This window comes from Haplochromis burtoni, unplaced genomic scaffold (genome assembly GCF_018398535.1).
Source record: "Haplochromis burtoni strain Fernald_Lab_line unplaced genomic scaffold, NCSU_Asbu1 Contig_1737, whole genome shotgun sequence".
Taxonomy (NCBI): Eukaryota; Metazoa; Chordata; class Actinopteri; order Cichliformes; family Cichlidae; genus Haplochromis; species Haplochromis burtoni.
In genome coordinates this window covers 3,404-19,554 of record NW_024584098.1, presented here as the reverse complement: position 1 = coordinate 19,554, position 16,151 = coordinate 3,404, and the positions used below count along the sequence as shown (strand labels likewise).

The 16,151-nt window shown below is 38.8% G+C and overlaps 1 protein-coding gene across 1 annotated transcript in view; it reads left to right on the top strand.

Moving 5' to 3' along the window:
• Nucleotides 1–15,311: 15,311 nt before the first annotated feature.
• The window catches only part of LOC102309317 (polyserase-2), a gene marked incomplete at its 3' end in the record, with an annotated part of 4,237 nt that continues 3,397 nt past the window's right edge, over nucleotides 15,312–16,151 (top strand). The window contains 3 exon segments of the mRNA XM_042217262.1: nucleotides 15,312–15,407; nucleotides 15,508–15,528; nucleotides 15,736–15,898. Coding sequence (XP_042073196.1) covers nucleotides 15,353–15,407; nucleotides 15,508–15,528; nucleotides 15,736–15,898 — 239 coding nt within the window.

Genomic DNA, 16,151 nt, shown 5'->3' with positions numbered 1-16,151 from the left:
CCATTGACTCTCCACTGCTTTGAGATCCTGTAACAGAAAAATAAACAAAAAGGTAAAAGAGAGACACAATACAACAAATTAAATTTTACAGGTTCATTCTTTCATTATGCTTCAATTAATTATCTTAAATTATGTTTTTACAGTTTATTATAAAAGTGAGCATTTATTGTTCATTTTACAAATGTACAGTTACGTTTAATTTAAAATGTGACTTTAATGAATAAAATACAATAAAGTTAATAGAATGTGGTGATTTAGTTTCTTCTTAGTGTAGCAGTTTACACATTAAATGAACGTTTACTGCTTCAATTCAAGAAGGACGCAAATCCATGTAATAAATGTGAAATAAAATCCTTGTAAATAAGTGATCAGCTCAAAGTAGCATTCAATACAATGTAATTATTTTCATTTTTCGAACATTTACATTTACTTTAAGAAAATTGTAACAATAAAAAAATGTTTGTACCTTCGATGGAGAAAATTTTGTCCTGCAGAATGTGTCTTATTACTTCAAGTGTGTCAAAGTTCTTCACTTGAAAGACGTGTTTGACTGAGGGAGACGATGCAATGGTGTGCAGTTCTCTTCTGGCATAACGGTCAGTAAATACATCCCCCACCTATGATTGTTGACAAATTTGTTTGAGTCCTCATACTATGCATAATGTTTTGCTGACTTTATTAAAATGTCATTAAACTTGATTTTTAATAAAATTTACACACAGACATTAAACTCTCTAACCCTGAATAAAACCCAAATCCAGGATAGCATTTATCTCATGCTGTAAAATAGTTTTAATATATTTTCCTCTAGTAGCTAGATTTGTTTTACACACATATCTCATGTTTCCATCAATATTTCAGCTCTTTAATTTATTTAAGAAACTTAATTTCAAGTTTACATGGTCAGCTTATATACAAATGTGTGGCCAGTATATTCAATTCAATTTTATTTTATTTATATAGTGCCAAATCACAACAACAAGCTCCTCAAGGCGCTTTATATTGTAAGGTAGACCCTACAATAATAGATAGAGAGAAAAACCCAACAATCAAATGAAAATGAAAAAACCCAACAATCTTTGAGCAAGCACTTTGGCGACAGTGAGAAGGAAAAACTCCCTTTTAACAGGAAGAAACCTCCAGCAGAACCAGGCTCAGGGAGGGGCGGCCATCTGCTGCGACCGGTTGGGGTTAGAGAAGGAACGCAGGATAGAAGACATGCTGTGGAAGAGAGACAAGAGATTAATAACAGATATGATTCAATGCAGAAAGGTCTATTAACACATAATGAGTGAAAAAGGTGACTGAAAAGGAAAAATTCAATGCATCATGGGAATCCCCCAGCATCCTATGCCTATTGCAGCATAACTAAGGGAGGATTCAGGGTCACCTGATCCAGCCTAAACTATATACTTTAGCACAGGAGTCGGCAACCCTGGGTTGGGTTAACTGATGGCACAACCATAGCTGGACTGGCCATCAGGCAAACCGGGCATTTGCCGATGGTGATTTTTTGTTTTTATGGGCCTGAACTTCACGTAAGAAGTTATGACCTGCAGTCTATCTGGGTCAGATAGGAACCAAGTTTAGGTAGAGTTTATTTTTGTTATGCTGACTTTTTACAGTCAGTTACAATAACTCGTACTGCGTACTAGCTAGCATGATGGAGTTTCTATACAGCTGGGCGGGTGCTATGATGTTACTGATAGTGAACTTTATTTTATTCATAAGGTTAGTTAGTAGAGTTGCCAACCGTTCTGTAAAAGACGGAATCGTCCCGCATTCAGAGAAAACGTATTGAGCTGAAAAGGAACACAGTTTGTCCTGTACTTCAGCTAGAATGGAAAAAGACACAAAGCTGAAGTAATTCTGCGTCTTTTCACTGCACAGCTGTTTCTTCTTCTCTCATTCTCCCCCCTCCCTCTCCTTTTGCTACTTCAATCACGAAACTGATCAATGATGAAACTGATCAGCTTTTCTCTCTTGTTTGTTTATCGCCCACTTTGCGCCAGAAAGAGGAAACCAGCGGATGTCGCGCTAAACAACAGCAGCACGTTTAAGCTTGATCAGCTGTTGTTAGAATTTATTTAATATTAATTTCTAGTATCAGCTGATGTTTGCTGGAGCCACAGCTGTAAAGCTGCTGGTCATGATCGGTTTGGATATGTGGTGAGAGGGAAACATGAAGATGAAACCAGGAGATGTCCTTACTGAATCATCAGAGCTGAACAGGTGATGGAGAAACAGGTTTACCTTTTAGGTGACATGAATGAGTTGAAGGGAAGTTATGAACTGTTTCTGAGAGACAAATAACACCAGGATCCTTTTTTTAGTAGCTGACAGCTGGTAACTGTGCAGGGGCGGGTCTAGCAAAGTTTTGCCAGGGGGCCAGGTAGGGCATTAACAGGGAAAGGGGGGCACAAAGAAATACTTTTATTTCTTACTCTCATTTTTAAAATGTCTAGCTTTTAATAAATAATTATCTGAATCTTACAACCAAAGTTTTTATCTGACGTAAAATGTATAGAAATCATAGATATACCAACAAGAGTGTTTTCCTATAACACCTGGTGGGCCAGTCTCTAGTCAAAATGCCTGCGCAGTTTTTTTGTCCCAGTCCAGCCCTGGGTAAGACACGCGGTGAATTAATCTGAGAAGGCGAATTAAAAAATAAATGGCTGTGCCAGTGGTGCACATCGCAAATTAGCTCCCATAGACACATTAGTTGTGCTGCTTCTTAATGACGGTATCTTAGCTAACAACCCCCAATTACCAGATTCAACTTGTAATTGGCTAAAAATCACTTAGCCTACTGGTGAGAGGGACGTTGCTAGCTGGCAGTTTTTCCAATGTGGCAGGATGAATATTATGTCTTGGTTCATCCCACTTTCAGTCAGGCGCATTAGGGGGCGCTAGTATAAATAGGAGCAGCCATCTGAGCACACCTGAATCGCGTACCTGTTATCTCCTTTCGGTCACCTGACTTCGCCCGGTGTTGCAGGTAGGAGCTGCGTACATGTCGTTGTTGCCTCAGCCTGAATTGGCAGTACTTGTGTTGATTGTGGTGTTCGTGTTACAGAGATCACCCGTGGATTTCCTTCCTGAAGCCTCCATCGTGGCTGGTATGTGTGTATTTGGTGCTGTGCGTACATTATTTAGCTGTGGTAAACCAGTGTTGTTTATAGGTCATAGCTGTAGAAGCCTCCTATGGGCCACTCTGTTCATGAATTGAGTGACGCCGTTTAATTGGTACGTAACTCAGCTTCGTTGTGATCTCTGCCTTTTATTGTTGTTTTATAGTAAACGCTTATTATGTATTGCAGGAAGTGTGGGCCTTAGAGGGCAGCCAGTAGCTTTACAGCAAGGTCACTACGATTTTCTATGCTACGCTAACAGAAGTGCTGCTGCTTTGCCTTTTACCGTCTGTTTCCGTTTGCGAGGGTTATTTTTCCCTGCTGCTGCCAGCCTCTTAAGAGTGGATGTCAGCGTGGACAGCGGCTACATACATGCCGGCTACGGGAGTCAGCTGGCGTGCATGTTTTGTTTTTTTTTAAATGCTGGCGTGCATGTTGATAGACTGAATTGTTAAATTAAAGTAGTCGGGCGGACAGCAAATTGGAGTAATACGGTAACTCCGTCTGCTCTAGATTTAAGGTTTTATTTAGTTTGTATGTTCGGTTGTTTTGATTTGTAGTTTATTTTTTTTGTTACACCACCGGTAGGAGGCCCTTTATTGAGTTGCGGATCACCAGTGTGTTCCTGCAGTTGGGCTAACCCCAGTGTGTGCAAACTATTTTTTTTGGAATATATTAAAATTTTCTTTGTTTCTTTTATTCAGATGTGGAGGGCCTGACGTGGAGGAGACCGGGGTGCCTTGGTTGTGGGATCCTTTGAGTGTTACACACCTGCATTTTTAGTTTATTAGTGTGAGCGTGTGATAGTGTGCTGCACTTGTGTATTGGTGAGTTTTCTTTTCTTTTTGAGCTGTTTTTGTGCGTGGCATCCCTGCCCCTCCACTGGCAAGCCTCGGCTCGTGTTTTTATATGCTGTTTTAAATCATTATTAATAAATTGTCTGTTTTATCACTGATAAAACAGTATATTGAGTATAATGGATCTTAGTGTCTTCCTGGTAATTAGCATTATTTAGATCCAGTATTCTTTGGGTGAAATTCACAGGGTGGCATTGTCTTTTAAATTGAGTATTTATTCCATCCCCACCTCTTGCTGCCACACCAAGCGACGTTGACATTTCCACATTCCAACACTTCAAATGCTTCAGGAGCTGTCCACTCATCAGTATCAGCACCACGTATATACATGGATACATCCGAAGACTTGAGACAGAATTCACAATTTGTTTTTGGGACTTTCAGGTGTATGGACCAATGTATTTTTTTCTGATCAAACCAGAAAGCTTTAATGAGCAGCTGGATTTGTCTTGCATTAACTGGCTGGACACAGAGGACATCGAAGTGCACCTGATTGAACCAAAAAGCTCGACTCTGTGGGGGTCAAAGTTTGCAGAACTACAAATGCAGTTGGAATCCATAGCTGTGCGTGTTCATGGAGCTTGCATTTTCACCTGCTGGACATCACTACCTGACAAGTTTAACTGTCTTCAGAACATTGCAGAGGCCTTATTGACAGTATTTGGCTCTACATATCTGTGTGAGCAGATTTTCTCTCACATGAGTGTCCTCAGGTAGCCGTCTGAATGCTGGACACTCGTGGACCTGTGTCTCTGTATTAACAAACATGCCATATTGGCCCAGTTTATTTTTCTTATCATTGTTGTGAGGAGACCATAAATGCATTTGCATTTTCTGTTGTACAGTTCATTTGCTGTTATGGAGTTCTGTTATTAAAAAGTGTTTTTTTTGTTTCAAAATAGCTGATAACTATTCGCTGATAGCTGCCAACATCTGCGAACAAATATAATTCTATAAAGTTGTTCTATATAGTGTGTAACTGTTAGATATAGAGCGTTATTACAATTTATTGCTAATGCAATCATATGGCACACTTGACTTCTGAGGAAATTTTAATGGCACTCATCTATGGGCTCAAAATGTGGTCATAAATATTTTGTACTTGTAAATCGGTTTTGTACTTGTACAAAAGATTTGTATGTGTAAAAAAGATTTGTATGTGTAAAAAAAATTTGTGCGTGCATAAAAAAGATTTGTATGTGTAAAAAAGATTTGTGCGTGCGTAAAAAAGATTTGTATGTGTAAAAAAGATTTGTGCGTGGACTTAGCCCAAAAAAACCCCTGCAAGTTACAATACGAATTTTGACCCTATTTTTCTTCCTTTAAGCTGATTGGTCAATGTCATGTCAATCACAAATTAAACAATCCAATCAGAGAACAGATGGGTTTGGCTGTCGGAGGGGCATTTTTTGAACTGCAGGTCCTTGAAGGGTAATCTCTATATAAATATCCGATAGCAGTTAGGTCCCCTTACTTTCAGCAGCTGTTGAAAGGATAAAGTTGTGGTATGTCAGTGGTTAGAAATACCATTATTACTTTAGGATTAGTTTAACACAACGTCAGGGCTGACCCGGGACCATTGCTGTGAGTCACAGTGCGCAGCATAAAAGTCCTTTCACATCGGACGCAGGATGTGCTGCTAATGCTAATTGCTAACTAAAAGCAAAGGATCCAGAATTTGTTGCTGGCTGCTGAGCTCTGTGGGTTTTTGCAGCAGCTCTACCTGTACTAGATGCACCTGCTCCTTGTCGTTTTCTATCTCTGACTTTATGTGAACTACAAGAGTTTGTGGGTTTTTTTGCTAGTTCTTCAAATGTTCAATAAAAACATGTATGCTAATTCATAACGAAGAAAGCTTTGTAATGAAGACTGTCATTTCCAAAACACTGCCCGCCCCCCACCCCGCGGTCCGCAGCGCTGTTGAAAAGGCTGTGGAAGTCCCTGTATTAAACACGTAGTCCTGTGACACAAAAATCACCAAACTCGGACGACCACAGACTGTTTTCCTTGTGGTGATGAAGGAAAACGCTGGGTTGGCATGTAAAAGGGCATTTATTCCCTTCAAAGACAGTCTCCGACAAGACGACAGTCTCGGTCTTGTGTCCTTGGGCAAACACTTCACACTTGCCTACTGGTGGTGGTCAGAGGGCCCAGTGGCGCCAGTGTCCGGCAGCCTCGCCTCTGTCAGTGCGCCCCAGGGTGGCTGTGTAAAAATGTTTTGGACTTTGTGATATGGTGCATTATCCTGCTGGAAGCAGCCATCAGAAGACAGGTACATTTTCATGACAAAAGAATGAGCTCAGGTAGACCGCGTAGCATTAAGCAGTTGAAGTAACAAAGTACAAGTCCTTCATTACAGTACTCAAGTGGAATTTTCAGGTATCTGTAGTTTCACTTACTTTTACTCGCCAGATTTGAAAACAAATGTAGTTTCTACTCCTTACTTTTTCAAGCGTGTTGCTTTTGGTTTAAGATTCTTATGTGCAGTTATTGTTGCTCCAAACTGACATAAAATTCGGTTTCAAAAATCAAACAGACTTTTAGGGAAGAAGCACTGATGATGCATGATGAATACAATAATGATGTATTCATCATTAGTTATTATGGCACACAAAGAGATAAAAGAAGCCAAAAACATTTATGCATTATTTACAACACTATTAACACTGTTCTACAGGGTAAAAGTGTCAGGAAGTTGTGGTTGTGGTACTTTTATATCTAGCAAGTATATAGCTAGCTAGTTCCATTAGCACTTAACTCCTCGACACGTCAAATGCTCAACAGACTTAAACTAATACCAGTGAAGAAGGAAATTCAGCAGTGTTCATATTAGCTTAGCTTAACTTTTTAAGTGGCAGGTAATTTTAGATGTAACTTTGAAAACAGCCCAATGAACATCAGAAATTACACAAACTTTCTGTGCAGTTTGCCGCAGTCACACTCCTCAGCTAGCTAAAGCTGCAGCTGCTGCGTTTAACTAGAAGAGAAATAAATTTGAGATAACTTCAGTCAAAGATAGAGAAAGATGAATTAAGGGTGAGAGGAAGAAGAGGCGACAGCAGCAGACCATATGATTTGAGCGGGCAGGCAACTTTGACAATTCAATTCGGCTCAGTTTGGCTTTCCATGAAAAAAACAAACAAATTAAAATTAAATAAAAATAAATAAATTTAAAAAAATTTAAAAATTGTTTAGATTGCTGTGATTATACTTAATGTGTGAGTGCAAGTGCTCATACATGCTATACATAATTACAACCATACTGTTCACACACACCTGGTGAGTTTAACTAAGGCTGCGTTCACGCTGCATGTGACCCATATCCGATCATGGTATGACAGTTTGAACAGCACAAGTCCGATATTTTCAAATCCGACCTAGGTCACTTTCGTATGTGGTACTGAATCTGATGTTTTAAAAAGCGACTGCTGTTTGAATGGTCATGTCGCATTAAATCCTTCTTTTACATCACTGACACAAGACAGAAGCCAATTATCAGTGCCGGAGTAGACAAATGAGAAATCATGGTGGCGGAAACTGGAGACAGAGCGAGTCAACCCATATGGAAAAGAAATAGTAAAAACTTATAAAAGACTTGCATAAGATGTGGCCTACTTCATGTAGTGAATCATATAAGGCTTATATGATTTACTCATGAAAGTGGCCACTTTCTCATTACTTTCATATATTGTTTTAGTAAGTATCCAAAACATACAAGTTTCATTTATATGAAGGGATCTTATATCTGTTTTCACTCTTGTATGCTTTTCATACACGTTTCACACAAGACAGATATAAACTTTATAAGATTTCTATACATCTTTTCCATATGGGTATGGACAGAAACTGAGGTTTTGGACTTGATTAGCATATGGGGAGACAATTCTATTCAAGCTGCGCGGAGGTAGCAGCCACTGCTCCAAACAAAGCCATTGTTAAAGCACAGGCTCTCTTTTTTTCACAGTGTCCTTCTTTCTCTAATTAATTTGTCAAAATTCTGTCGGTTATGAGTGTGCAGAAATTGATAGACTGCTGCAACAACACCTACTAGCTCTAGCCATTTTTACTTCCGTAAACAGAGCGTGTTGTGTGTGACGTCTTCTTTTGCGCATGCGGGCCGCTCTGAGGGCCATAAACCGTTCACACTAGAGCGCGTTTGCTGTCTCATTTTATTTGTAGTGTGAACAACCAGACAAAAAAATTGGATTTGATCAAAAAATCAGAATTGAGCATTAAGACCTGCAGTGTGAATGTAGCCTGATTTTCCTGTGTAAATGTGGATGCAAACTGACTGTAGTGTATATCAAACCATCTAACAGTTCACAGGAGGGAAGTGAAGTAATTTCAAACTTGTTATTGTGAAAAAAAGTGTGATTCTTCAATACTTTTAACATGTTGTCATCCAGATTTTTAAAGCTACAAAAGATGAGTCCACAATTGAATGATAAAAACACAATTCATACACAAAGTGACCTCTGGTAAGAACAACCATAGAGAAATTGTGTGGCTTTCTCTTTGCTCTGATTACATGCATTTCTAACACTGGTTCACGAGTCACACTGCTACATGAAACTTATTCACACCCTGCCAGACGACACACGTCAGATTTGGCTAGAGCAGTAACATCTGCAATGTAGGCAACAGCAAATAGATCGATTTTTTTATTGCTATTGTTTTTCTCTGCCCGTTTACGCTCATTATAATTTATGATGAAAAAGTCTGTAGTAGGAGATATTATTTTATTATAATATTAATAAAGACTTTCAGTTAACTTTGCACAAAAAATGGTAAATGTCCAAGCAACATCCATACAGTTACTTTTTAATTTTTACTTTATGACATTTCAGAGGTACTTGCTTTTTTTCACTTTTGTTTCAATAAAAACCTTTTACGTGACTTTTTTAAACATAAGTATCTGTTGTTTTGCTCAAGTGATGTGTGTACTTTGTCATTTCTATCAGGCATCAGTGTGCATATCAATGCTCAGCAACACCAACAAGCCTAAAAGACCAGAGTACAACAATTTGTTGTACATGTACAGAAACAATAAATTTCCATTCTACTCTGCTCTAAGTGGATGATTGCAAATTCTTTCCTTTATTAAGAAAAACATCTTCAGTTTATCTCTGAATGCTGCCTGGCTGGTGGATAACTAACCAGCCAGCTCTAGTTCTTTTGAAGCCTTATTACATCTCTACATGCTTATTAGTTCAAACTGCTTTTCAGGAAGTCACTTCTTTTGCATGTGTGCACCACTGCTAAAAATGATCTTGTCAACCCAGCCTAACACCCAATAATCTGACCACATCCAGTTTCACATCAGTTTTTTGTAAGTCTTTCTGTGTGTGTGCATGTGTGTGCATGTGTGTGCGTGTGTGTGTGTTAAATGGCATATCTAAGAGAAGGAAATTTAATCAAATGCAGCTCTTTATGGTTTCATCAAGATTTTTTTTTTTTTTAAAAAGGTCCAATATAAATTATTCTGTTGAACACTGTTAAACATGAAGTAAAAGGATGATGACATATTTGTAAGTTTCTGTCATAATATTCAGGGAAAAACGGACACAAATATAGACTGCAGAGGTAAGAAGAATGCACAGGAACACAGTATGACCCAATTAAAAAAACACGAGTAAACTGAGGCTTGGAGTACACACAGGAGGTGAGGAGGAGCAGTAGAAACAAGAGAATAACTGTGAGGAAGTAAAACTCAACTAAGTATAACAAAACTTCCTGTTTTATTTTGTGAGACAGGGTACTCGGGGGGGGAAAAAACAGGAAGCAACAGAAAAACACTGAACATGGAGACAAAGACTGAATAAATAAACAAAATGCAAGATACACTCAAGAACTAAACTCAGTTAGCTACAAAAAGCCAGACAGATTTACATATTGAATCATTAAACCAGTTAAAGATCATTAAATCAGTTAAAGATTTACATATTGAATCATTAAACCAGAAAGAAATGACTGTACTTAGAAGTATTACACCGCTACAACAAAACCCACAAAACTCAACAAGCCACCAGAGCTTCATTGTGTTTAATATGCCAAAAGTAGACAGTTAACATGTCCCTGGAATTATAAACACATTTGTGATTCACGAACAACCTTAATTTCATTTAAGTTCCTTTATGTTACAACAGCTAAAAGGTTCCCTTGCTCTTGCAATGCTTGGCCATGGCTCACATGCACCATAGCTCAGGACCTAGCTTATTGGCCAACCTTAGCCAATCTTAACTCAGATTGAAAAACTTCTTCAGAAAATTTCCTCAGATTAAACTCAATTCCCTTTGGTGGACTTTGACGGCCACTCCAAAGTCCTTTTTGTTTCTCTTAAGCCATTAAGACGTCAACTTGTTGGCATGTTTTGAATCATTGTCCTGCTGCAGAACCCAAATCTGCTTCAGCTTGAGGTCCAAAACAGATAACCAGACATTCTTTTTCAAGAAATTTTGTTCATTTACCACAGCAAGTCTTTCAGGTCAGTTTAACACACAGCGCAATATAGGTTTGGATTTTTTTCCCTTTAATAATAAACACTTTCATTTATAAACTGCAATTTGTGTTTATATGTGTTATCTTTGTCTAATATTTAAATTTGTTTGATGATCTGAAACATTTAAGTGTGGCAAACATACAAAAACAGGAAATCAAGAAAGGGGTGAACACTTTTTCACACAACTGTATATATGCAGACTATCTCAGACCTTATGCAGGCATGTTGTGAGTAAAACCAGAAAAGCAAACTCTCCACCAATGATTTCCTTGGTGAAATTTGGTTCAGGATACACTTCTCCCTCTGTCTAAAAATGAAAGTTGAAAAAGAAGAAATTCAGTGTTTTCAGCATCTTGTCGAATCTGTGACATGAAGAAATAAGGCATTTTTAAAAGCCTGCACACTGGACGTCTCTGAAATGAATCAAGTGTAACATTTATCCAATAAAGCAGGGGTGTCAAACGTACAGCCCGTGGGCTGGATCAGGCCCGCAAATGGGTTTAATCCGGCCCATGAGATGATTTTGTAAAGTATAAAAATTAGCAGCAATTTTTCAATAAAGAAACTGCTGTTCCAATTGTGTCCATTGGATGGCACAATAGCAATTGTGAGCTACTTTGTTTTGCCCGCGAAATTTAAACCTGATGTGCAATATGTCTCTGTCAAAAAAGAGAAAAGTGGATGCGGAGTGCAGAGTGTTCCTAGAAAAATGGTCATCCTCCTATTTATTCACGGAAGTGAATGGGAAAGCTGTATGTTTGGTGTGTTCCCAGCATGTTGCAGTGCTGAAAGAATATAACCTCCGTCGCCACTATGTGAGTCTTCATGCCGACAAATATGACAACTTTCAAGGACAGCGGAGAAGAGAGAAGGTGAATGAGCTGTTGGCGGGTCTGAAGAAACAGCAGTCTGTGTTTACTCACAGCCGAGACATCAGTGATGCTGCAGTGAAAGCTAGCTACCTCATTGCTAACGAAATTGCACTAGCTTCAAAACCATTTAGTGAGGGTGAATTTGTAAAAACATGTATGATGAAGGCATCGGAGATTGTGTGCCCTGAAAAGCGCCAGGCCTTTGCAAATATCAGCCTGACAAGAAACACAGTTGCCGACAGGATTTCTGATCTTTCAGCGGATTTGGACAGCCAGTTGAAGTCATTTATTGTGTTTTCAGTTGCAATTGATGAAGGCACGGACATTACAGATGTTGCACAACTGGCAATTTTCATCCGCGGAGTTGATGACACATTGACCGTCACCGAGGAGTTCGTGGAGTTGGTACCGATGACAGATACAACGACCGCAGCTGATATTTTCACCGCACTCGTCGGCGCGCTGGACAGGGTCGGAGTGGACTGGTCCCGCGCTGTCAGCCTGGCTACAGATGGTGCGCCCTCAATGATCGGGAAGAAAGCAGGCGTTGTAAAAAAGTTCAGAGATAAAGTGCAATCTGCAAATGGAGGACGTGATTTTTGGACTTTTCACTGTATTTTGCACCAGGAGGCTTTGTGTTGCAAGTCACTGAAAATGGATAACGTCATGAAGGTGGTCATCCAAACTGTTAATTTCATCCGATCCAGAAGCCTCAATCACCGTCAGTTTGACAGTCTTCTCAGAGAGAAAGACCACATCTATGGCCTGCCATACCACACTGAGGTAAGATGGTTGAGCCGAGGTGCTGTGCTGAGGCGTTTCTTTGATTTACGAGAAGAAATTGAACAGTTTATGGAAGAAAAGGGCAAACCAGTGTTAGAATTTCATTCCGCAGAATGGATGCAGGACCTTGCATTTATGGTGGATGTTACAGAGCACCTGAATAACTTGAACAAACAGCTGCAAGGAGGCAACAAAGTTGTCACGCAGTATTATGACAGCATACGTTCTTTCAAGTTGAAGCTGTTATTGTGGGAGACGCAGCTCGCTGGTGGTGATGCAGCTCACTTCCCCTGTCTGAAAAATGTGTGCACGATCCAAAGTGTGGCAGATATGAAGCGGTTTAAAGATAAAATAACGGGACTGTTACTAGAGTTTGAGCAACGATTTCAGATTTTTGGTGAACTGGAGAAAGACTTCAAAGTTTTTTGCTCGCCGTTCACCGTGAATCCCCGTCAGGATCCAACTTGAAATAATAGACTTGCAGTGTGACTCGGATTTGAAGGGCAAATTTGCCGCAGCTGGCTTGAACACATTCTATCAGAATCTCTTGCCAGGTTACCCCAACTTGACAGCCCTCGCTGCAAAACTGTTGTGCATGTTCGGAACCACGTATCTTTGTGAGCAAGTTTTCTCTGTAATGAGCATAAATAAAACAAAACTGCGCTCAAGGCTCACGCACAGGCACTTGAATCACATCCTGAAGTTAGCTGCCGCTCAGGATGTGAAGCCTGATATTGATGAGCTGGTGAAAGCTAAAAGATGCCAGGTATCAGGAGTCAAATAAACTATGCAACCCCACTGAAAGTGCTGCATGAGACACCCTGATGTAGTTCTGTGATCTGTGATATACTTCTAACGCCTCTCATCCGAGAAGCTTCTTCAGTTCTAAGGGTCAAATGGTGGAGAGTCCCAGATTTAAACCCAGTGGGAGTTTCCCCCCAAAGAGGGACAAAAGGACCCCCTGATGATCCTCTACCTAATCACATGAGCCAAGGTGTGAAAAGTGTGCAGATGAACACTACTACTGAATGGGAGTGCCTAAAGAGCCAGTTGTTTGCTTGTTCTCTACTTCAGGGAGCAGTTTCTCTACCTTTCCAGTCTTACAATTACCAGCCCTCCTCCCCCACCTCCTCATACAACACATCACTTGCACACAATTGCAAGGAAATTAATATGGTAAACTGTGAAAATCTAGCAATAATGTTACTGTTATTTAATGGAATAATTATGAAACAAACACCTCAGTTTCTGACATTTAATTGTTTCTGTTTCTTGATTTAGCTGAGAACTGATAAAACACATTATTATGCTGTCAGATATGAGAACACAGATCTTTCTTCTCCAACTTACTGTAAGCCAAAGCTTCATATTAAACATTTACTGTCTGCATATCTTTTCAGTGTGTTAAATTTTGTAGAATTTAAATCAGTCTCTTTAAATTGTCATTTAAAATAATGTTGCCGTGTCATCCTAGGCCAGGTTTCAAAAGATGGCAGTTTATAACAGCTGACTAGATAGCTTGATTGACCGTGGAGTCAGTCAGCTTTGACCTGAATGAATACCAAACTACTTTACTTATTCTCCAAGCAGGAATGTTAACAGAAGTTAAACAAGAACCAGCTAGAAAAATATTAACAAAGTAAACAGTATGCTCAGTTGTTCTAAAATGTCATGAAAAAGTCAAAAAGCATATCTGGACATGCAGACAGAAGATATTATTCGTTTTATTCAATAATAAAAGTAATAGGTGCAACATGAACTCTTGGATGAATGTGTAGTTTTGTTTATTGTGCATGCCATCTTTGTCAGATAACATATTAGTGATGAGTTGTACTCTAAAGATATTAATATTAATCCTTATTTATTTCTATCAATGACATATGTCAACATGTTTAATTAGAGAGTTTACTAAAAGTACTAATTTTCCAATTCTCTAAAGCTCTACTGCAGTGATGACACGTATTCCAAAAGATATTCTCTCATCTAACACATCGTTCTAAAATTTCTTCTAGATATTCAGTTGAATTGCTTAACCTGCAACCTACAGACAGGCCTCCATACAGAACCCAGAGGGATGTTTTTGCAAGTGTTTTACTGACATTGTAAATCAGTTTACTCAGGATAAAAGTTTCAAGTTGTATCACAGAAATGTCTAGATTTTTGTTTTATAAAATATGCAATAATGATAATAGTATAGTTTCTTTAAATGACATTAAATACATAATTAATAATTCTGTGAAGTTTTGCTATTTACAAGTTCTAAATTAAATTTTAAGTAAACTGTGCAGTTATTTAATTGCATTCCTCATCAGAAAAGTTTGTTTTATTATTGCTGTCTACAGAGCTCTGCAGACAGCAGCTTTGGTCTCATGGTTTGTAATTTGTTCTTCACCTGCATGTGGCTTGGTTATCTTACAAAATAAATTAGCATGACTTTATCTGTATAAATCTTTGATTTCAGGTAGTTTTAGTATATCAGTGACTTAATTTAAGGTGATTTTTTAAATAGTCTGAATACTTTACAAACATTTAAAGATTACATGTTCCTGTTTTTTACCCATGAAGTATGGAATGATTCATGACAAGGAAAAAAAATTGACAATAAACAATTTTAGTTTTAGGGTGTAAAGGGAATGAGTCATAATGGTTTCCGAATACAGTGCGAATAGTTGTCAAATCATGGCAACATGATACTAGCTAGTCATTAGGACACTTGACAGCACCAGTAACTAATTTGTAATTAAAATATAATTTTATGTCTAAATAGTAAATCATGGTGCCGAAACACACAACTGACACATCAATGACAACTGGCACGTGTACAGAATTTCATCCCAATCTTAAAAGTGAGAAGTCCACGGGTAGGTTTTTCATTGACTTTGAAATTAATATTAATGTAGCAAGAATGACTGAACTGTGAAAAGGGCAGAAGTCTGTCATGGAAAATGACATAAAAAAAACACATAATTGTTTTTTTAAAGTGCACTCTGGTCTTTAAGCTCTGGACATTAAAAAAAATCACTGGAGTTCTGTAGTCTTTGTCCCAGAAATTAAAGGAAGAAGGAAATGTTTCAGCATTCTGGCTGTGGGGTGTGCACGTGGGAGGGGCAAATATAAAAGTGACACACGGTTTATATATTTGCCACTCACTGACAGCTGGCTCACAAGTATAAAAAGAGGGACACGCGAGAACTGTGCAGTTACACAATGGTGTTAAGGAAGTGGATTCATTTATTGGCTTTGGTGAGCCTCCTGTCTGCAGGTAAGTCAGACCAACATTTGCATGTAACATAACTGTATGCAAATATAAATTCAGGATCTCCTCTCTTGAACATCACTGATCCTGTTGTGTTTCTTTCCAGAATCAAATGCTCAGCTTGATGGTAGGTAAAAATAAGAGTTTCTCTGAGTAAAACAAAAAGCAAAAACATTCATAAAAGTTATAAACTGCTTCATTTAATTATCTATGTTTTTGACATTACAATTCATTTCATCAGCGATCCAACTACAAACAAGGAAAAAAATGTTTTCCATATCTCACAATGATTTACGTTGCTTCTGAAGTTTGATCCTGCTGATCTTTGTTTCAGTATGTGGCACTGCTCCACACAGCAGCAGGATAGTAGGAGGTGAAGATGCTCCACCTGGATACTGGCCGTGGCAGGTCAGCGTGCAGATATTTGGTAAACATTTTTGTGGCGGTTCCCTCATCAACAAAGAGTGGGTGATGTCTGCTGCTCACTGCTTCTTTCGGTGTGTAACACAAACGTCTGTTTAATCTTTATGCCTAAACTGATCCAGCTAGAACAGGGTAGAGGTGTGCAGATCGATCCAAATATCAATAGTACTGATATCAACTCTGACATTGATATCAAATCGATACTAGCGCGATGCGATTGATACTTTGTGTTTGTGGGCACAAGTTCAAGTGCAGGTGGGGTGGGGGAATCAGTGAATAGCAAAGGTGATGTCTTTCAGCCTGCTGGTTCCAGGGCAGAGGCTATTA